We start from the raw sequence: 20,924 nt of genomic DNA on the forward strand, positions 1-20,924 counted from the left end.
AATCCTGATGCTTAACAGGAAAGACTTGTTTGGTGTCGGAACTACAAAGTGCTATGGAGTGGAACACATAACTGCCTAAGCTAATTGGAACAGCCCCATCCAATGGAAATAAAGAAAAAAAAATCATAACTAACTCAGTGGAAAGTTTTTGTTCTGTTAACCAAAATCCTTTCATGTACTGTGCCCTGGAACTATTATACTTCTTAGCAGTCATTTACTAACATTAGAACTTCAGAAAACAAAATTATCTAACATGAAAAGGTGGCAAGAAACATTTGAAAGTGCCTTGTATTCACAAAGTTATGATTTCATACCTGAAGAATCTCTCCATTAACATCTGCAGGTTGTGAATCCAGCCATCTTTGGCAGGATGAATGGATTGAGCTCTGTATGTTATCAAGTTTAATACAGAAGATTCCTTTCATGGAAAGATCAAGAATTTTTTTTTAGTGTATAAGCAAATACAATATATCCATTCCCTCCACCCCCAAGAATAAGGCTTATATATGTCCTTGCTGTGATTTTTCTGACTACTTGCTATTTTAGGACTCCCAACTTTCAACTGTCCTGAGTAACAAAACAGATTCAACTGGCAACAAAGGAAGACAATAATAAGTAAAGTCTCACTGGTCTCTGATCAGCACATCTTTCCACCAGCTCAAAAAATCTCTCTTCAGAGCCATGGAATTCATTCTGGTCACAGAGTTCTTCTACTGTAGTCAAAAGATCATGTACAATGACCTTAAGTTCTTGGCTCTCCAGGCTCTGAAATAGAGACCAAAACATTCCTAAAAGACTTCCCCTTTACCAGAAAGCACTAACTTAAATACAAACAGAAAACTCAGTTGAGAAGCGCAGTATTGAGAATCGGACTAAACCTTCATTCAGCTTCAAAGTTCACTAGACCATACAAGTGGGGGATCAATTTGCAAAAATATTTATAGTAAGGTCTTTTGATTGAAAGCACATCAAGACAGGCTCAACACTTACCTGCAGCTGTTGCAGTAATCGCTCCATGATGTCCAAAAGGATATCCCACGTTACAGCTTGCAGCTCCTTCCCATACTTCTTTATTAGACGAGTTATGGACAGAACTATCTCATAAGACACAACTGCATTGGGACATGTCATGGCCTGGAATACAAAGCATTTCAGTCAGTTAACAGTTGGAAAGCAGTGATCAAAAACCCTCTTAAATTTAAATTAAACATGTCTACTAATTAGGAACTTAGCCTGAAAGTCTGAGATAAATATATTCAAGTCTGTACACACAAAGTGCAAAGCAAAGAACCATTTTATAAAGTGCAGTTATGCACTCTTGCAAACAGCTGTAGATCGGTTGTGAAATACAGTCCCATCTTACAGAGCAGACACATGATGTTAAAGTTAGTAACTCCTGCTTGATGCACTTGGATGAGAAAATTTTAAGACAGCTCTGAGGCTGTCTCTGAAGTCACCACCCCTAACTTTTTGTATCACACACTGGAAAGAGTGAAGCTTAAAAAATAAAAACCTTAAGTACCGACATTGTAGATATTTGATAAAAAGAATTCAGACTTTGCTTTTCTGGCCAAAGATATTTCAGAAGAAGGCCTCAGTTTCCAACTTATATCCTCTGTTGTTTTACTGTTTCCCCATGCTTCCCCCCATACCCAATTGCTGTCTCTCATCTTTCAGGCATACAAAGATCTCTGGTGTAGGGGACCGCATTTCTGTTCTAACTTTGTACACGTCCAGATGTATACCTGATTAAAAGGTTCCTTCAGCATCCCATCCTACCTTAAGGAATGAAGGCAGCACTGAAGTTGGGGAATTCTTGAGTGAATTGAGGCGATGAGCACCCCACAGAGCCATCCCAACAAAGAACACAGCTCCCCTCAGCAGTGCTGCATCTGCCATGTAAGCTCTAAGAACAGATGGAAGGAAAGTCTTAGACCACGCAACAGTTATTTTAGCATGTAAGAGTTAATAGGAATATACACTGTCACAACAGGAATTCCCAGCTGTTATACGTGAGCTTTGCACAGCAATTTATAAACATTAAAAGTAGAAAATCCTTTAGTGCAACTTTAAACAAAGGAAAATTAAATTCAGAAAAGCCAAAAAATGAGTACTGCAGCAGCATAACTAGGAAGGGAATTCATTTCTCAGCACCAGAACCTTCAGCTTGTTTTACTGAGGTCAGTGACTCCCTGTCTATCTCAACAGGACCTCTACTGAAATCCTTGGGGTTTGTTAGATACTCCTTCTTTACCTGTCTTCCATGATCCTGCACATGTTGTAGATAGCACTGTGTCCCAAATGAGTTCCCAAAAGGTTGCGCATAAGCTGCAAATTCAAAGAGAACATTTAAATATCCAATTGTTAAAACACTCATTAGCCTAAATTTGCAGTTAGCTGGCTGATCATGCCCACTTATGGTAAGTAAATGTGTCCAGCCATTTCCATGTCACAACAGAAGCCTGTCACATCAGCTGCGAGGAAACTATGGGTAAATTCAATGGACATGACAGGACTTACACTAACAATGTGCTGATCCCTTAATACTTGAAACAATTTTTAATTTACTCTTAAAACCAAACTGAAATTTGTGGCAGACGTGCACAAGCACATCTGACACTTCATCCATGAAGCCAAAAGAGTGAACTCATTAAAAAACAAAACTACAAGAAAGTTCTGACCTTCCAGCATGGCTCGCAGAGCTCTTTCACGTTGATGGTACGGCACAAAGTGATGATAAATACTGGCAGGTTCTCTGATGGCAGACAGTTATAGCAAACAACTGCATCTAGGACTTGTAAGGAAATCTTTTGGAAAGAGAAAGACAAAATGTTATACATTTCTCTACGAATAAAGCGAGTAGGTAAATGCTAACCTGGCAGACCCAGGAGATCTTCTGGAAGTCAAAAGGGATACAGATATGTCTTTTTTTTTTCTTTAAATCATTGCAAGATGGAAAGTAAACCATAAAAAACACTGTTGAAAAATTATCAGATTTATCAATGCTCTGTTTGTTTTAGAATAAAATTATTATTGGTGTTCAAGATCCAATGGCTTACAAATACTTCATAACATGGTATTAGCTCTCTTGTAAGATGAGAATAAATTGAGAAGAGAGTCTGATGATCCGATTTTCTTTGTAAAAGTTACAGTTTCAAAGAATTTCAAAGAACTCTAAAGTACTAAGAGAGACTCAAATTACTGACCTCTATGTCCACCGATGATGAAGTCTGAATGCACAAGAGGCATATCTTGCTGTTAGGAAAGAACATTTAATTACAATTGTTTGCTTAATATGACTTTAGGCAAATTATAAAGACCTAAAACAGACATTGTTTTATAACATAAAATTGGCATGTTATTTTACTCATCATTCCCCTTACTGTGGCATTGTTGATAACACTACTAGAGACACTGAACACTACAACCACTTTTATCAAGTTAGCTTTAAGTTGCGCTTAAATGTGGCTCAGTATGCCTACACTAACACAATAGCAGACACCTTTTGTGAGACTAAGCAATGCAACCAGGTCCATCACATGAAATGGGGAAAGCACATGCAGTTAAACTGAAACAGATCTGAACACTGTAAGAACTGAAAATCAAATATTTGTCAGAAACGTCAGGTGTGGCCTGGAATGAAACAGATCCAGATCAGATGAAAAAGATTCCACTTCTCTGTATATCAATCTGCAACCTTCTCCTGTAATTTACCAAGAATAAGCATGTAGGAGTTCAAAAAACCCAACTTACTGGACCATGTCAGCTACATAGTCTTCCAGATAGCAGCTATTGAATTTCACCAGGTTCACTAAAACCAGAAGGAACTCAGAAGACAAACCAACATCCATCCATTGTAGTACAAAGTCAGCTAAAGAAGGAAAATAAATTGTTACAATATGCTTTCTACCCAGAAGTGTTATCTCATATCACTGAATGCCTGTCCCTTGACTTATTCCCACCAAACTGAAGAGAGGTAGAGACAATACTCACCTAGCTCTTCTTCTAAGTAGGTGATGTATCGTCCATTCTCTGTTAGAGCCTTGAACACTTCAAGCCGTTCGTGCAAGTCTTCATTGGAGGGATAGTCCCTAATAACCTTAAAAAAATGTGCTCTGAGGATCCCTAATCTCTCACCCTTAAAAAAAAAAAAAAGAAAAAAAAGAAAGGAGGGGATAGGAATAACAGTGTCACTAATGAAAAAAGACAGTTAAGACCTGGACCTTATCAAGGTCCATAATAGTAATCTTCATGCTTGAAACTATTTTCTTTTCCTACAGGCTATGAAAGTCTCCTGAAAATACCTGCAGCCTCTACTGGCTACTGACGATGGCTCGGGTCTTCTCAATCTGTCACGTTATCGTCAGTATTTGTCTTTTTAATTGCAGATTAAGTGCCTCAGGGCTGGAGGCATTTTTCTCCAGCAACGCACAGGCAGCATCCAATACACAAAGTAATCCATGGAAACTGCAACTGACAGCACTGCCAGTAGACACTTAATAAAAGCCAAGCCAACAAACCAGAACCACTGCTTATTCTTTTCCTAAGCATCTACCCCTACTTTTTCAGAATACTGAAAACTAAAACTTTGGTCTGATACAGTCTTACATTTGCATAGCACATTGTGAAATCTGAAGAATTCATAGTATTCTTAACTTGGCCAGGCTAGAAAAGTATCTTGTATAGAACTTCTTGCATACTTGACATGCTAAAACATCAAAACCAGCTGCAGACTAGGACTAAAAGGTCTGGGCAAAGACCATATAAAATTTGCTGTACTATGCTGAACTTAACGCAAAGTATTTCCTCTTTTTCAAGAACACTGCCCCCAAACAGAAAAGTTTTCTATGAGTTATATGAAAAGTTTTGCTATGAGGTCAAACCAAGACTTAAATTTAAATGCTGCCTCTTCCCATTTACTAGGCACAACCAAAATAAGACTCATGGGAAGTTGTAGAGAAGAGCCGCCCAATATTTTTCATGTTCATACTCTGCACAAACCCTAGTTTAAGTGTAGTGTTTCTTCTACAGTTTGTTTGTTTTCACCTGTCCTTGAACGATTGACTTTAGCAGATGAAGAACAGCATGTCTGGCTTCGACGGGGCGCTCTGGCTGGAGCATATCGGCTACCACTTTCCATATTGCTTCCACTGCATGCTGAAATCAAACATAGGGGACAGGCAGTAGTAGGAAAGTTAAGTTGCTTCTAGGATTTTTACCCAGTTGGTCAGTTATTAATTATGGCAAGTTAATGAACAAGATCTCCAGGGATTTCATGTCCAGAGTTCTCTTTTCTGAGGGATGCTCTCACCTGCCCGGTCATAAACTCAGACAAACCACATGAGAGACACCAAATCCCATCCTACGTGACAACTTGCACCCCAGTAACTGAAGTTCTTCATTCACGCTTACTTTAGTGTGAACATTTGTGCAGAAACCTTCACCCAAATACAAGGTGAGTTAAAACCAATTCGAGGTTGCTTATTAACAAGACAGAAGGAACTAGCAAACACCTCTTCTACAGGATTAACATCATCTCCTGTGAACCGTTCCGAACAGGCATGAATATTCGCAGCAATCTCCTTCCATTCAGTTCAGGAAGCCCATCATCTATGTCCTCTCTGCTCCACAGTTGGTAGGTTGGACTACACTAATTTCCTTGGTACGTGAGCCATCCTTTTACATATTTGGACAGCACAAAACAGCTTCTGGGATTACCAATTTTAAAAGGCAGTCTAAAATACAGGAGACTCTTGCGATAGGTTAGCAACCGTTGCTTAAATTTTCATCCTTCCAATATACACTGAACACTTTGAAACTTACCTCTTCAATTTTTTTTGTTTTTGCCACTTCGCAAATTTGACTGATTGCTCGTATCCTATTACTTAATCCACATTCTATGCTCAGTTCCTGGAAAGAAATGTAGAAATAAGCTAACAGTTTATCTTACTAGAAACACTTATTCATTTCTCAAAGGGGATCATGAACCACTGAAAAAAATTACAAAGTACACATTTGTCCAAAATGATCTAACCATTAGTCATCACTGGAGCTTTTCAGGAATTTCTCCAAAAACTTTTTTCCATTAGCAAATGATTTGTCAAGACTAGAACCTTCACAGAACTGGAGCCAAGCAGCTTTTCACCTCCAGGATAGAACATCTCATTTCCTTCAGAAAAATTAGGAACTCACTGGCTGTGGCACTTGCCCAGTTCACAGGAGAAGGGCAGAGCAAGGAGGGACATTCAGTCCAGCTCCCCAGCCTTGCAGCAAGTAAGAGCTTGGCTGCTCCAGCGCAGATGGGAAGGGATTCTGGTCTCCTCCTCCCTTTTATGCATTTTCCTCTCTGTGTGCCAACTATTCTGCTTATAGACTTGCTGGACCAATTGCTGGAATGAATTATTTTTATTTAATTTTCACAAAACCATAAGCTTTTCACAAAATAGAAAGTTTCCAGCTTGCGCTAAATGCCACCACATAAACTTCATCAAGCTCACATACAAAGAGCAACATATTTTTGAGGAAACATTCTGTGACTCAACAGAACAGAGGACACCACTATCCTATCAAATATCTGAAAACTATTTAAACACTGAATAACTAAAACGCTGTAACTTCAAAGCAGGTGAGTTTTACATTCTTATTTACATTTCACTAGAGAATGAATTGAGAGATAAAGTAAAAAGGCATGATCGGAGAGGGAACGAATGGCAAAACAGAAAGGAGAATGAGCAAGCCCTCTTTCAGATCCTCTCAGCTCAGGTAATCCAGACCCAATCCCCAACTTTACTACGGTCAGTTCTCACACCTTGAGTATTTCCGCAGTGATGATAAATTCTGTTTGCTTGCCCTCTGATGACTTTGAACTTCCCCGGGATGTTCCCAGCCCCAGGAGATTCCTGAACTTCTCCTTCAGTCCCGAATCCTTGCTCTGAGGCTTTGCCATTGCTGACAAGCAAGCAGCACTGAGGCCCTGCAAATACAGAATGGAGTTTCTGTTAAGGCAGACCCAAGGGGAATCTTTAAGCAAGAAAACACCAGTAACAGCCGTCACAACGTGGCTTTTACAAACAGCTCTGGTGCCTCAAGCCATTTCAAACAAGGGAGAAGCCCAGTGCTGAGGACAAAACAGCGAGGAGTCCGCACACATGAGGAGCCTGTGCTGCTCCTGCCTTCAGCACCAGTATCCTGCAGCTACCCGAGGAATGGGGAGCTCACGGTTACCATTCTCTGGGAGCTCCGAGTGCCCAGCACCACCACAGCCTGCATAGAGCAACCACCATTTTAAAACCCCTGAGCTGATTTCTGAAGTGTAAATACACAGACACACATTTTTTGGTGGGTGTGAGCTGAAGTACTTGTTCCCAGCCCAGAAGTAATGGACAGGCACACAGCACTGTAAAGCAGCTGTTGAAAGTGGCTAGACATGAGGAAGGACTTAGGAATCTGAGCATTTGAACATCCAAATGCTGCCATGGCAAGGAGAAAGAGGGGGAGCGAGAACAAGTACACCCATTACAGCAACAGCATACCGACAGCAACATCCATCAGAAGCTGTCTCCCCAGCCAGCCCCAACCCGCTGCCCCTCGGGGCCCCCCACATATAGCTCAGAGCAGGACACCCGCTCCTGGCCTGCTGGCGCACCCCAGCACCCAGCCCTCGGGCCCACGCTCCCACACAAACCCGGCACCCCCCTGGCTATGCCGCCCCCGGCTATGCCCCCCCCCCCCAGCTATGCCCCATGCTCCCACGGACACGCCACAGCCTTCCCCACGCCCCGGGCGCACGCCACAGCAATCCCTTGTGCTCCCCGGGGACACGCCACAGGCCCTGCCCCAGAAGCCCAGGGGACACGCTGCTGCCCCCGGCCCAGGGAACATGTCATGCCCCTCCCCGTGACCAGGGGACACACGGCAGCCCCCAGCCCACCGCCCCAGGGGACACACCGCAGCCCCTAAGACACCCCAGCACAGACAGAGCGTTGCCCCCATGCCCCCCCCCCACAGCCGGACCACACCACAAACCCCCCCGCCAGCACCCCGGCACACGCCACAACCCCTCAGGGACACACAACGGGGCACACGCCACAGGCCCCCCAACACGCCCCGGCTCCCTGACAGGGGACACCCGGGGACACCCCCAAGCCGGGGGCAGCCCCACACACACACCCCCGGGGCACGGCAAGGCCCCGCCTCCCGCTAGGCCCCGCCAGGCCTCCGCGCACCCCGGCCCAGGCACCACCCCCCGGCCCGGACAACGGGGCCGCCGCTCACCCCCTCCCTCCGCCCCTCCCTCATTCACTCACCCGCCGACCCCCGGCCCCGGCGGCCCCGGCCCGCGCCCCGCTCCGCGCCGGCCCCCCCCCCCCGCACCACGCCCCGCCCCCGGCGGAAGTCCCGCCGCTTCCGGCGCCCGCGCCCGCCGCGGGGCACGTCGGGGCCGGTAGTGCCCGGGGCACCGCCATGTGCGCGGCGGCCGGCGGTGGGCGGTCGGCGGCCCGACGGCTTGGTAGGGCCAGGGGTGCGGCTGGAGGTACGGGGAGAAGGGGATGATCGGTGCTTCCCAGGGCTGGCGGGGTCGTGTGCGGCCCCGGCCCGGCCTTGGCACGGGGGGGGGGGGGAGTGAGGGCCCAGCGCAGTCGGGGCACAGGGGCATGCCGTCCTTGTCACGTCCCCCTCGGAGCCCGGGATGTGGCAGCACCCCGGCGGCTGTCCTGCCTGTGGCACCGGGCGAAGGCCTGAGCACGCGTCTTGTGCTTCGGCAGCCTGCTGTTTGCTTGGGACACGCGTCCCCGTGGTGTGACATGCGTCCCCAGCTGCTGTCACCTGTTCCCCAGGGCCTTCCCAGCCATTCCTCACCCCACCGCTGGCTCCACTTGGGGTGGGTGGATGTGAGGGGTTGCTGCTTGGTTCGGACTACGGGGGAGACGAGTTCAGCCCCAGTCGGGGTCCCCCGGGTGGCTGCTGGCACACGGGGCCGACGCTGGGCTGTGGTGGGAGACAAAGGCTTCTGTCCCCTGCCCTCAGGCCTGACAGTCTCTCTTCCATCTCTTACAGTGAGCCAGGTCCAGAGCACAGCCAGCATCCCGAGGCGCAGTAGGAGGAGGAAGAATGTCGCCATTGCTTATGAATCTGGGCAGGCGGATGGTGCCGAGCAGGGGACGTCCGAGCCCCAGAGACCACACTGGGAGCCAAGGGACTGGCGGCAGCAGCTGGAGCGCATCCGGGAAATGAGGAGGAACAGAGACGCTCCTGTCGATGAGATGGGAGTGGAGAAGTGTTATGACAGCAGCGCACCTCCACAGGTAACAACACCCTGCTGCCCTGCTCCATCAGGCAGGCACGTGAAAATACAGCCCTGCTTCTGCAGCCCTCCGGCCTCCCTCATCCTCATGTTGCCCCTGGATACGCCCCACTTCGGATGTCTCCAGAACAAAAAATAAACGCAGGCCATATCAGGACTCTAGGCTGGGATTGGTCCCACAAGAGGTTACTGCAGAAGCGTGCGTATGAGAGAACTGTTCATCCTGCTAGAGGAGAGTCAGCTGCTGCCTCTCCGGTACGGGGCTCGTTGGCTTCAGACAGCCCTTGTGAAATGGCAGTGGGTGTTTTCTGAGATGTTCTCTGCTTGTATTCAGCCCATGCTGGGCATTAGAGACCAACTAGCAAACACAGCTGTGAAAGGCCGTTGTCCTCTGCTTAAAGTGCTGCCAGAAGAGTTAGCAGGCTGAACCAAGAGTAGGAGCTGAGGCAAATACAGGATTAATTTGGAGTTGGGCATGAAAACCCTGAGAGTGTATTGTGGCAGTGCTGTCTTCTGGGGCAGTCTGGCAGGGCATGAAGGCATGTCCCTGTTTTCTTAAAAATCTTGATAGGAGTCCAAGGAAAGTATCCAGCAAGATGGCTCTGTAATACAGAGGAAAAACAGTATGGAGAGAAGGCGAGGGGAGCCTAGAAAAAACTTCCCAGGCTGCTTTTATGCTCTTCAGAGCAGCACATAAGCGTAGGCTGGCTTCCTCCCTTCTTGCAGCCCACTTTTAAAGGGATACTGGTTGAAAGGAAAGGCCATGCTGGGATGGCACTGTGCTCCCCAAGCCTGGGAACACAATCAAAGGCCCCAAATGACACCTCCCTCCGAGGGGACCATTTGCATCAGTACAAAAAACAAAGTGGAGCGAGGCCGTGGCGCGGCACTGGGACCCAGGGCTGCAGGATTGTGCCGTCCGTGCACAGCACTGGTGTGGGAACGTGGAGATAACCCGCAGGCAGGCTCGGTGGAGCAGCGGGAGTCGTGTGCTCCACAGCGACCTGCTGGGCTCCGAGGGAGGGGTCTCGAAGACACAGTTGCACATCTTCATCGCATGTAATGCTGTCCTTATTGCTGGCTTTGTGCCTTGGGCTTGGATCACTGGGGAAAACGGTTAGCTTTGACTCCGGATTCAGACGGCGTCACACGCTCTGCAGCCACGTGGGCTGACACCAAGTGCAGCTGTGGGGCCAGGGGGACCGCGGTGTACGATATGGAAATAACTTTTCTTCCCTAGGGAAGCAGGGTTGTTGCTTCCAAGAAAAAGTGGATGTTGTAACTCTCAGCACACGCCAGTGCTCCTCACACAATTTCCATGCATTTGGAGATTACCCTACTTCCATGCACCCAGAGATTCCTGGTGCACCTGTGGTTTTGTAAACTTTGTAAGAGAGCTGGAGGAAGGATTGTATCCCACGTTATCCTGGGTCAGCCCACGTTAGTTGCAACATTTTCCTCATTCTGGTGGGGACAGAATTGCATCTGGGGAAAAATCAATTGAAAAATAGGATGTGAATGGTCTGGGCTAAACCCTGCATGACAGCATCAGAAGAATTTTTGGGTTTTGTGCTTCATCTCCCAATCTCTGTTATTCCAGTTCTTTGGATTTGGTTTTGTAAGGAGCTCACTGAAGCCAGACATCCAGTTCCTACTGAAGCCTAGTGGGAAAGGGGTGGGATTTTCAGAAGCTGCTTTAGAGCAGAAGTTGTATGAAAAATCGTTGGGTGTTTGTACTTCTAGGTTCTGTGGGGTCTCCTGAGAATCCCATCATCAGGAAAAGCTTTGTCTGGCCCTTCGTGGCTAAGCACTGGCATCTTTGAATGTGAGATCCCATCAGACAGTAGCTGTTCTCTGCCCTTTTACACATGCCGACTGCTTAGATTGAAGGTGTTTCTTTTCTCCCTTTACTGTGTAGTAGAATTAAGAGGTTATGGATTATTTCTGTTGCAGCCTTGCAGTCTCTTGTAGATGGATATGGCTGAACCAGGGTAGGTCCATATTATGCACTGGACTGAAGATGGGGCTGGATGGGAAAACTGAGCCCCAGAGGCAGCCAGATCCTCTCAGAGATCTTGGGGTGTCTCACTGTCTCCTTTTCCCCAGGTTATGCGCTACCAAGTTCTGCTGTCGCTGATGCTCTCCAGCCAGACCAAGGACCAGGTGACATCAGCTGCTATGTTGCGCCTGAGGCAGCATGGCCTCACAGTTGACAGTATTTTGCAGATGGATGATGCGACACTTGGGCAGATAATTTACCCTGTAGGATTCTGGAGGGTGAGTGCAGGATTGTGGCAGCACCCGATGCGGGTGCAACCCCTCTCCATGGTCCTCTGCTCCCGTGCAGCTGTCTGAGACAGCTCAGAGGCCCAGGAGAGGAGCACAAGGCGGGTGCAGACTTGTCCTTCGCAGGCTGTACTTGCAGCCAGTTGCTGAGCTGACAGCAGGTAATGAAGGCAGGAGGTGGGTGCAAACCCGCCCTGCTCCTGAGAGACGCACCCCCAGCTGGTATTCAGCCTGTGTGCCATGCCCCGTGGTGATATTTCCCCTGGAGTCGAGCTGAAGGCTGTATTTTACGCCAGTTTTAGCAATTTGTATTCACAGCAAGATTATTTGCTGCAGTGCCTGGAGTGTGCAGAGGAGGTTAGAGCTAATCAGGTCTCAGCATTTTGTTTTCAAGGAGAAATCAAAGATCTCTGTCTCCCCTCCACAGACTCCAGTGCATGGCCTCACATGTAACATATGCTCAGGAATGGTTTGTTTTCTGAGCTGTTTGTCTCTTTTCCTGTATTGGAGGGCAACTTGGATTTTCTGCCTTTCCCCTTGGTTTTCCAGAACAAGGTGAAGTACATAAAGCAGACGACAGCCATCCTGAAGCAGAAATACGGGGGTGACATACCGAGAACTGTGGAGGAGCTGGTGCAGCTGCCAGGAGTTGGGCCCAAAATGGCCCACTTGGCCATGAACATTGCCTGGGACAGCGTGTCTGGGATAGGTAGGTCAGACTGTGTTTTCCCCATTCTTCTCCTAAATTCTGTCTGATCTGGCTGCCCCAGGAGCAACATCACTTCAGTTTAGTCATCTGCAGAGTATTTGGGTGGGTGAAGGATGAGACCCTCAACTACTTGCAGAGGATGAGTTGCTATAGGATTTAAACATGGATCCACCTTCTGTTTTTCCCCAGATTTGATAGCAGAAGTCCCCAAGGGCAGTCACTTCCTCCCCTCAGATGCTGCTAAGTAGTGCAAGTATTGCCCAGTTGGGCAGGCATCCAAAAAGAGGTGCTAGCAGAATAATGCTTTGAAATCTCTTTGGTGGCAAGTGAAAGAGAGGTGAGGGTGTCGTGGTTTAACCCAAGCCAGCACCACGCAGCCGCTCGCTCACTTCTGCCATGGCAGGATGGGGGAGAGAATTGGAAGAGTAAAAGTGAGAAAGCTCGTGGGTTGAGATAAAGACAGTTTAATAGGCAAAGCAAAAGCCGCACACACAAGCAAAGCAAATCAAGGAATTCATTTCCCATGGGCAGGCGGGCGTTCAGCCATCCCCGGGAAAGCAGGGCTCCATCACACATAATGGTGACTTGGGAAGACAAATGCCATCACTCTGAATGCCCCCCCTTCCTCCTTCTTCCTCCCGCTTTATATGCTGAGCATGACGTCATATGGTATGGAATATCCCTTGGGTCACTGAGGTCAGCTGTCCCGGGCTGTGTCCCCTCCCAACTCCTTGTGCATCCCCAGCTACTCACTGGTGGGGTGGGGTGAGGAGCAGGAAAGGCCTTGGCTCTGTGTAGGCACTGCTCAGCAGGAACTAAAACATCTCTCTGTTATCAACACCATTTTCAGCACAAATCCAAAACGCAGCCCCGTACCAGCTACTATGAAGAAAATTAACTCTATCCCAACTAAAACCAGCACAGGGAGGAATTTTGTGATTTGGGGATAGTTGTAGGATAGTCTGAGGTTATTTTTTTCCAGGGTTGCTTCTGCCTAAACAAATCTTGTAGGATTTTTGTTTGGCAAGCTGTAAGAGGACAGAAACAGGGCTTAGTCAAAACTACCATTGGAAATCGGTAATTCATGATGGGTCATAGAAAGAAATGGTCTCAGGCAACCTGTAGCTACAGAATTTCTGATCTCTTTTAGTTCCTGCTGCTGGGTAATAGGTAACAACAGGTACATTTGTTTATTTACCATGTTTATTGAACAGAGAGCGTAGGAGAGTGCACAGCTGTACCCCATGGAGCTATGTGCTTTAGCAGTGATCGTCTGGGAGAGGAAGTCTGTGGTGGAGATGGGCCCAGGCCAGACCTAGGGCAGGTTCGTTCCTGCACAGTGCTCGTTTGGGGAGCACGGAGGGGAGCGTGGCTGGCGGCAGAGCTGCCCGCAGCAGCCTGCAGATGGGGCTGGACGATCAGCTGCAGGGTCCCGGCGGGCTGCCTGGCCTGGGGGCCCCTGGGGACAGATTAATATTCCAAGTGTATTTGCTGCTTAACAGAGGAGCCCTGGGAAATCTAGGAATGGTGCCACCTGATGAATGACTGCCGCTGCGGCGAGCATGCAGCCCAAGGTCAGTGCAGGCAGCAGCTGACTCCCGCAGCCCCACTGGTGACCATCAGCCGTACAAAATGTGGCTCTTGCGCTAGATTCGACAGCGCTTGGGGTCTGTTCTCTCCCTGCTGTGGGGGAGGGAAGTCTAGAGGGAGCCAAACTAGCCAACTGTTTTGCAAATAATTGTGTGCTCAGTTTTGATTTAAGAGGCAAGACTTAGTCTTCCTGTTTACAGCAATTTCCTGGGTTTTGCCCAATTAGCCATAGAGACAGGTTTATCGCTGCTGATCTAACAATAATACACTTTGCGTTCAGAGCTTTTGAGCTCAAAGCACTTTATAAACATTCATTTAAGCCTCACAAACCCCCTTGTGTTGGTAGGTATTATGAAATGTGTTTTCCATCTGGGTAAACTAAGGGGCAGAGATTGCAACTTGCGTAACATCAGCTGAGACGCAGAGGAAGAGAACCCGGGACAGGCTGCCTTGTGCCTGCTAGATCAGAGCATGCAAACCTTCGAAGGAAGGCTGGGTCAGATTGTGTGAGCGTGTCGCTAGCTGCGCCGTGTGATATATCCATCCTGTCTTGCTTTTGGCTCTGGGCCTAGGAAGAAAGCAGCGGGTCTGTTCTGCGAGTGAACCTCCCCTCCTGTTTCACCTGCCTGTTCCTGCCGGCCGGCAGAAGCCCGTGCAGGGTGCTGTACCTGGTGTGCTGTGACAGGCAGCTTTTGGCTGTGCTCTCTCCGTTCAGGTGTGTCTGCCCCCACCTAAACTCTGGGCTCTCCCTTCCTAGCTGTGGACACCCATGTGCACAGGATCACAAACAGGCTGAAGTGGGTGAAGAAGGAGACCAGATACCCCGAGGAAACTCGGGTAGCGCTGGAGGACTGGCTGCCCAGGTAAGGCCTGAGACCGCAGCCTCCTTCCTCCACACCAAGCCCCTCAAGATAGCTGCAAGAGCCATGTCTGCACAGTTCTGCTTACAGTATTTTCAGAGGCTGCAGTTTGGGTCCCTGCTCTTTATGAGGGACTAGTCTGCAGGTGTTCCACCTTTCCCAGAGAGCTGCTGCAGCATCTCAGCTACTTGGTTGTTTCCTGGCTATCATCAGATACATCGATTGCCACTAGTGCAGTCAGGTACCTGAAGGTCTTGATGCCCAATTCTTGCCTTGACAAGTTTACCATGACCCAAGCCAGGTGCTTTTCTACACAGGACCTTGCCAAGCCTAATGGCCACAGCAGTACCAGACCATGGTTGGATTCTGGCCTTCATTGATGCTTAATCTTCAGTATCAAATGCCAGCTGACAGGTATTCTGTTGCATCTCCACATCTGGCACATGCTGTAGCACAAGAGAACAACCACAGGCTCTTGGTGTGTCTGTTCTGCCTGCCCCACCCCCCCCCCAGATCAGAGGGATCAGGAAAGGTTAGGAGAGCTGTTAGCAGGAGGCTGGGACCTGCCTCCAGGCGCCTCAGGAAACCAAAAGGAACAGGCAGTAGGCAAAAGGGATCCATTTAAAAGCATGGTCTGTTCTTTAACCCCTCTGAGTGGCTGTATCGGAAAAACTCATGTTTTTCCCTCTCACTGCAGGGATCTCTGGAGCGAGATAAATTGGCTCTTCGTGGGCTTTGGCCAGCAGACCTGCCTGCCTGTGAATCCTCGCTGCAACGAGTGCCTCAATCAAGACATTTGCCCAGCTGCTAAGAGACACTGAGGGATCATCCAGTCTTCGTAGAGCAACAAAGCTGCTTTGGCTCAGCAGCAGCCTGGAGCTGAGCCCTAGTAAAGCTGTGCTTTGCACAGGGCTGGCTGTGTGACTGCAGGGAAACAGGAGACTGCTGCAGCCAGCTCAGCATCTCTGGGGAGGGAGCAGCCACTGGCAATGGCTGAGCCCTCGAGAGGAAAAAGGGTCTTTCAAAGTGCAGCAGTCCTGCTGCGTCAGTGCTAAAGGCTCCAGCCTGCGTGAATGCCTGAGCATGCCCTGGCAGAGCAGCAGGCTGTCCCGCGTCGCTGGAGAGAAATGCTTTGTCCTACTGGACTTGCTGCTGCTTGTAAATGCGCATTTAATAAAGGTGGTGGGGTTTTTTTTTCCACCCATGAAGTTTGCTGGCATCTGTGCAACAGAGGGCAGGAGGAGGAGAGCACAGGGGACCTTACCAAAGAGTGAGACCATAGCAACCAGCTGAGAGCAGGCAGCACGCAACCTGCCAAGCCTCCTGCCTAGCCCAGGCAGCGAGGGGCACTGCGATGAATAAGGTACAACTGAAGACTTTGTGAGCCAGGACAAGTGGCCTTTGGGTCCTGGTAGCAGAAGAGCTGGGGGGGGAATGCAGAGCAGGGGGAGGCAGGAGACAAGCCAGTGTCACTCTGGGTTTTGTGTGTGCCAGCAAGGGTTACAGCGGCCACGGGAGCCAGGCTACCGTGTGCCTCGGAAGCTGACAGAAGGGACACCACCACCATCTGTGTTTTGTTCTTCAAAGAAAGGGTAGTGCTGACTTCATTGTAGAGCTTCAAAGGAATAATTTCAGCTACTTTTTAAACAGGCAAGGGAGGAAGCAAAGTTTATAATGTGCTAAAGAAGGCTGTAATTCCGCTCTGAAGGTCCCTACCAAACAGATGAGGAACTAGCAAATAAGTACTCAGTACACGGGAAAACAAAGTTTATTACTGACATTACAGTGTACATTATGTTTTTACAATGCAGCTGACAGCCTTATACTTTATTGATTTTTTTCCCAAGTTAAATGTACAGGAACTGAATAATTACTACTGAGCTACAAGATGTCAGAAATACGATAAGTGCTTTAACCAGGAGCAGTTTCCATGGACTAAGCAGAGATTAAGATTTTTAAATCTTATCAGTACAGATTTGCACACCTGATTTCTTTTGATCTGCATCCAAAACTACATGTTCTTTTTCTTCCCCCCTTAACTACAGTGGTCCAGTCTTGTATGAGAAATGTGGTATTTACAACAGGTCTTTGCTCTCTGACATGCATCGGAGAGTACAACATTTAGGTCAGTGTAATGGGGAACGCTCTGCCCTGTGCAGACCGGGGCACTGCCTGGGGTTTGGCTATGCAGGCAGGGGAAGCAATGCGCATACCATGAAAAAGAAGGGCTCCTTCAAAAGATTACTGATTTATAGAAGCAAATATTTTGGGGACAAAAAAAAAAAAAAGCAGGTAATTGTCTTCAAAGTGGGGTAAGGAAGAGGTGTCTTGTTAATGGCAGAATCCTGGAGGGGAGGCAAACCTCTCCGCATCCTGAGCCATCATCCCCCTGCCAGTCTTGTCACCGATAGCCAAACACCTGCACCGGTTCCTCTCCAAAGTCATTATTTTCAACCTGTTCAGCCCATCAACATTCCTAAAAGTAACCTTCATAAAAAAGAACTCATCTCCATCATCTCCATCACCCCTGAGGCTTTCCATGCTCTCCTGCCAGCCAGCTAACCACCATGGGCATCAGCTGCTCCCCACAGTGAAGCCTAATGTGGGGGACCACTGCTGCGGTCCCCCCACCCCACACCCACCCGCTGCTGGCTGAGCCTCAACAGGCTGCCAAGGAGAGCAGTAAATGTTATAAGGCACCTTTTTTAGCTCAATACTTAGGAAATACACAGCCATTATGATATCCATTGCACACTGAGTAACCCAAAGGCCACGGGCTTGTAACATAGCAGTGCTGGAGTAACACAGGGCAAAAATCACAGCCATGTGTTTTAAAATGGTCATCGATGTCCAAGTGATCGCTGCCATTTGCTTTTAGCTGGGGAAAGTGGGTTTGTACTCGACTGTCCTGCTGTGCCCAGTCCCTTCCCACTGCTGCCTCGGCATTTGAGCTGAAATAGCGGGCAGCCAGTGTGGCGTGGGAGGGAGGGGAGGAAGGGGCTCCCCCACCGCAGCCAGGACCCTCCCCTGGTAAAACACCTCTGTCTGCAGTCTGAGAGTGGTGTAGTTCAGCTTAGTCATCTTCCCTCCTTTACAGCCAAAGGCAAGTAATAAAGAGCTTAAATAGGCTTAATTTGTAGTGCTTTAAAGATACTTTTTTGAGGCTCTAATACCAAAAGCAGGCTGTTTTCAAAGGAGGCCACAGAAAGCCAAAGCAACTGCTCACTCTATCACACCGCTGCCTGCTTTGCAGCCAGCCCCACAGAGACCCCACAGCTTCGGAGGACACCCTCCTGATGGCAAGACAGACCCTCAGTTACGCTCACGGGCTGGAGGCATCAAATCCCAGCCCAGAAGTAATAAACCAGGTGGGACCCAGGTCCTGCTCCAGGACCCAGCACCCAGGCACAGCCCCTGCTGAGCCCCCACTTCCCGAGCGCCAAGCCCACAGCTACAGCCAGATCCCCACGTTCCTCCCTGGAAACCGATGCTGGGTTGTGCTCGCTTTCAAGTCTGTCCAGAGAGGTTTTGTAGCATCTCGTGGCTCTGGTCTTCTCACAAGGCTGCCGGAGCTGGGCTGGCAGGACTGGCCCCGCTCCCTGCCTTCCCCTGCCGCTCAGTGCTGCATCGATGGCTGCAAGTGGTGAGGCCTGTGGCATTTGGGCGGTTGGGTTTGGGTTTTGTTTTTAAATCCTGCCCTCTCCCCTCTGCAGGGCTGTTGGGGATGAAAAAGGGGCTTTTATTGCTGGGGCAGAAGTCACTGGTGGGGAGGGAGGTTCCTAAATTAACTGGAAACATATGGGACTTCATTAAAAAAACAAAAACAGCAAAAACTTTCTTGTTTCAATAGCAAAGCCAACAGGAGCAGTTTACAGTCACTGTCCATTTTCCCATCGTGTGAGTAGTTAACGCTGCAGACAGGGAGCCGGGCAGGGGGTGCCAGGTACACCCCATCCTGCAGGACCCCACCACGGTGGGGGCATGAGGCTGTAAGACGTTTGCACAGGGGCACAGAGCATCCCATGGGGCTCAGTCTGGGACACCCACAAAACCAAAACAAATACTCCAAACAACAACAAAAAAAAGTAACAGAAGCCTAAATGATGCAAGTAAGAAACAAGAGTTAAACTCTTCCAGTCCTTTCTCCTAGGATTGGGGGATGGCAGGCAGCCAGAGCCAGGCTGAAGAGCAAGCAAGAAAAGGAGCTTTGGTCACATTTGTCTTATGAGAATTGCTGGTGAGTAACAATAATAATAAAAAATAAAAAATAAAAGACTTTAAAATACACCTTGTAAAAGCAACCAGTGAAGAGCAGAGCACAAAGCATCTCACATGGACACTGAAGGACAGGGCGTAGGCACCTCAGAAACGTCCGAGCTGGGGCAGGGGCAGGAGAGCAGCGGACGGCAGCCACCAGCAAGGCTCAGAAATTGCTGAAAATCTCTCGCTTCTTGTTCCAGTCCATCTGCGGAGCTCTTTTCTTCACCCGCTTGGCCCGCACCTTCTCCTTGGCCTCGGCAGCCGTTGGGCTCAGGGTCAGCCCGCTCTCCTCAAATGGGTCTTTCTTCTCTGCGTCTCCATCCTGCGTGGAGAAGGAAGAAAAGATGTCAACCTGTGGCAGCATCCCCCTACCGCTGCAAGCACAGCCATGGTGTCCAGCAGCGTTTCACCTCGCACAGCCCCGGGAGAGGCATTTCCTCCAGCGTGCATGGCAAGCAAACATGTAGGGGTGAGTTTTTTTGAGCAGAAGGTCAAAGTCCCTCCCCTGTGCCATGGCTGTGGTTTCACTGGCAGCAGCAGCATCCGTACGGCCACAGAGTTAATTACTACATTGCGTTTTGTGGGGTTTCCCCCCCCCTTGCCTGAAGAATGCGTGGCTGCCACTGCTGGAAGTGGAAAAGCAGAAACACAGAAGCTGCTGCCAGAGGGAAAACAAGCTGCTCCGCTTGCTGGGAAAATGAAAAGTCCCTGCTACAGGCAGAAAGCAGGGATGAGGGAGCAAGCTGGGTGAGCCTCACGGCTCGCAAGGAGGGGTTGCGGCAAGGCCCCCCCCCCGTGTTTGCCTGCCCGGGCACCCGTTTGCTCCCAGAGCACCCACGGCTAACCGTGGGGTGGGGGGGGTGTGGGAGGACGTAGCGCCTGCCTGTGTACCCAGCTGGCCGTGCCCAGCAAAGCAGCCATAAGACGCCAGTCAAGGCAGTATTTGCTTCGGGAACTGTATTGAAAACAGCATCTTTGTCTGCTTAATAAAAGTACTTTTATAATAAGAAAATTCACTGTCGTTGCTAAAGTGACTGCTGCTGCAGCAATGTGCCCTCAGACCAGAAATCCCAGGTGCCCCTCCACTAACCCTGACCCTCTAAGTCCCGCAGGAGGTGAAGGGCAGCCACCACATCCTCAGGGTACAATTAACATCCTGGCCAAAATGCTTTTACTCCATTGCATCCCTGCCGGGGACAGACCCAGCACTGGCTCTCTGAGCTCCTCAAACCCCACAGGTCTGGGAAGCATCGTCCCTGCCGGGGCTTGGCTCATCAGAGCTGGTTTCAGCGGGCAGCACGCTCCGTAACGGGTGCAATGTAAAGCTTCTGCTTCATCGATCATATCTGTACCGAGTACTTTGATCACATCCTTACTGAGGCTTTGCCAGCACCCGGTCTCGGTGCCAGGCAGGGTGGAGGTGCCCGAGGAGCCCGGCTGCACCCCGGAGCTGCACAGCTACGCTCTGGAAACACTGCACTCGTGTCAATAGCGGGCAAACACACAGAGTCAAGACCTTCGGTTTTAAAGAAACATTTTAAAGCCTGCCTACTCACATTGCTGCCCTACCACGCATGCGAAACTCCAAAATAATTATTTCACAAACCCTGCTGATAACCATGGGCAGGTCTTCCACCAGCGCTGCAAGATAATGGCTCCAGCTTTGCTCTGGCTGACAAAGGCCAAGTGAACCGCGTGGTGGCTTGAATGAGCACACCAGGCTACGAGCTGGGGGGGCAGAGCCGCAGGCAAACCCCTCGCCACCCCCCACGGACTCTGGTTTCTAGTGCAGAGGTGGGACAGCAACCTCCAAAACGGCCCAAAGGTGACTCCATGGGATGAACCGCTGTGCTCGGGCGCTGGGACACAGCCTGGTTTTCCAAAGGCAGCAGCCATTGGATCAGGATATGTATTA

General features: G+C 49.2%; 3 protein-coding genes across 17 annotated transcripts in view; 1 reads left to right on the forward strand and 2 right to left on the reverse strand.

Moving 5' to 3' along the window:
• TSC2 (TSC complex subunit 2) overlaps window positions 1-8,350 on the reverse strand; it is a 35,335-nt gene extending 26,985 nt beyond the window's left edge. For all 10 annotated transcript variants that reach the window (XM_054842798.1, XM_054842797.1, XM_054842795.1 and 7 more), the window contains exons 1-13: window positions 8,307-8,350; window positions 6,809-6,973; window positions 5,824-5,910; window positions 5,047-5,157; window positions 3,994-4,138; window positions 3,754-3,871; window positions 3,207-3,255; window positions 2,682-2,807; window positions 2,255-2,328; window positions 1,780-1,906; window positions 991-1,134; window positions 628-765; window positions 315-418 (exon numbers count right to left, since the gene is read on the reverse strand). In XM_054842798.1, the coding sequence (XP_054698773.1) occupies window positions 315-418; window positions 628-765; window positions 991-1,134; window positions 1,780-1,906; window positions 2,255-2,328; window positions 2,682-2,807; window positions 3,207-3,255; window positions 3,754-3,871; window positions 3,994-4,138; window positions 5,047-5,157; window positions 5,824-5,910; window positions 6,809-6,946 (1,361 nt within the window). In that variant the 5' untranslated portion in view covers window positions 6,947-6,973; window positions 8,307-8,350. The remainder of the gene's footprint in view (window positions 1-314; window positions 419-627; window positions 766-990; window positions 1,135-1,779; window positions 1,907-2,254; window positions 2,329-2,681; window positions 2,808-3,206; window positions 3,256-3,753; window positions 3,872-3,993; window positions 4,139-5,046; window positions 5,158-5,823; window positions 5,911-6,808; window positions 6,974-8,306) is intronic.
• Window positions 8,351-8,387: 37 nt separating this feature from the next.
• On the forward strand, window positions 8,388-16,782 carry NTHL1 (nth like DNA glycosylase 1). 6 transcript variants are annotated; one of them, XM_054842803.1, is made up of 6 exons: window positions 8,388-8,509; window positions 9,058-9,305; window positions 11,411-11,581; window positions 12,140-12,299; window positions 14,647-14,752; window positions 15,447-16,782. In XM_054842803.1, exons 1-6 carry the CDS (start codon window positions 8,464-8,466, stop codon window positions 15,568-15,570), a joined length of 855 nt encoding a protein of 284 aa, XP_054698778.1. In that variant the 5' UTR covers window positions 8,388-8,463; the 3' UTR covers window positions 15,571-16,782. The 6 variants fall into 6 exon arrangements, with proteins under 6 accessions (XP_054698778.1, XP_054698780.1, XP_054698781.1 ...); XM_054842805.1 differs by lacking the exon at window positions 14,647-14,752 and adding an exon at window positions 14,462-14,604 and having other exon boundaries at window positions 8,408-8,533; window positions 15,447-15,579; XM_054842802.1 differs by having other exon boundaries at window positions 8,409-8,533.
• Window positions 16,495-20,924, reverse strand: part of NHERF2 (NHERF family PDZ scaffold protein 2) — a 40,248-nt gene continuing 35,818 nt past the window's right edge. Inside the window, exon 7 of the mRNA XM_054842801.1 lies at window positions 16,495-19,331. Within this exon, the coding sequence (XP_054698776.1) occupies window positions 19,173-19,331 (159 nt within the window). The 3' untranslated portion in view covers window positions 16,495-19,172. The remainder of the gene's footprint in view (window positions 19,332-20,924) is intronic.

This window comes from Grus americana, chromosome 15, assembly GCF_028858705.1.
Source record: "Grus americana isolate bGruAme1 chromosome 15, bGruAme1.mat, whole genome shotgun sequence".
NCBI lineage: Eukaryota > Metazoa > Chordata > Aves > Gruiformes > Gruidae > Grus > Grus americana.

Bases quoted from the DNA above. Each gene is read 5' to 3' on its own strand.
- NTHL1 (XM_054842802.1), top strand. From the start codon at position 8,464: ATGTGCGCGGCGGCCGGCGGTGGGCGGTCGGCGGCCCGACGGCTTGGT. The intron at 8,534-9,057 runs GTACGGGGAGAA...CATCTCTTACAG, and splicing joins GGCCAGGGGTGCGGCTGGAG to TGAGCCAGGTCCAGAGCACA. The intron at 11,582-12,139 runs GTGAGTGCAGGA...TTGGTTTTCCAG, and splicing joins ACCCTGTAGGATTCTGGAGG to AACAAGGTGAAGTACATAAA.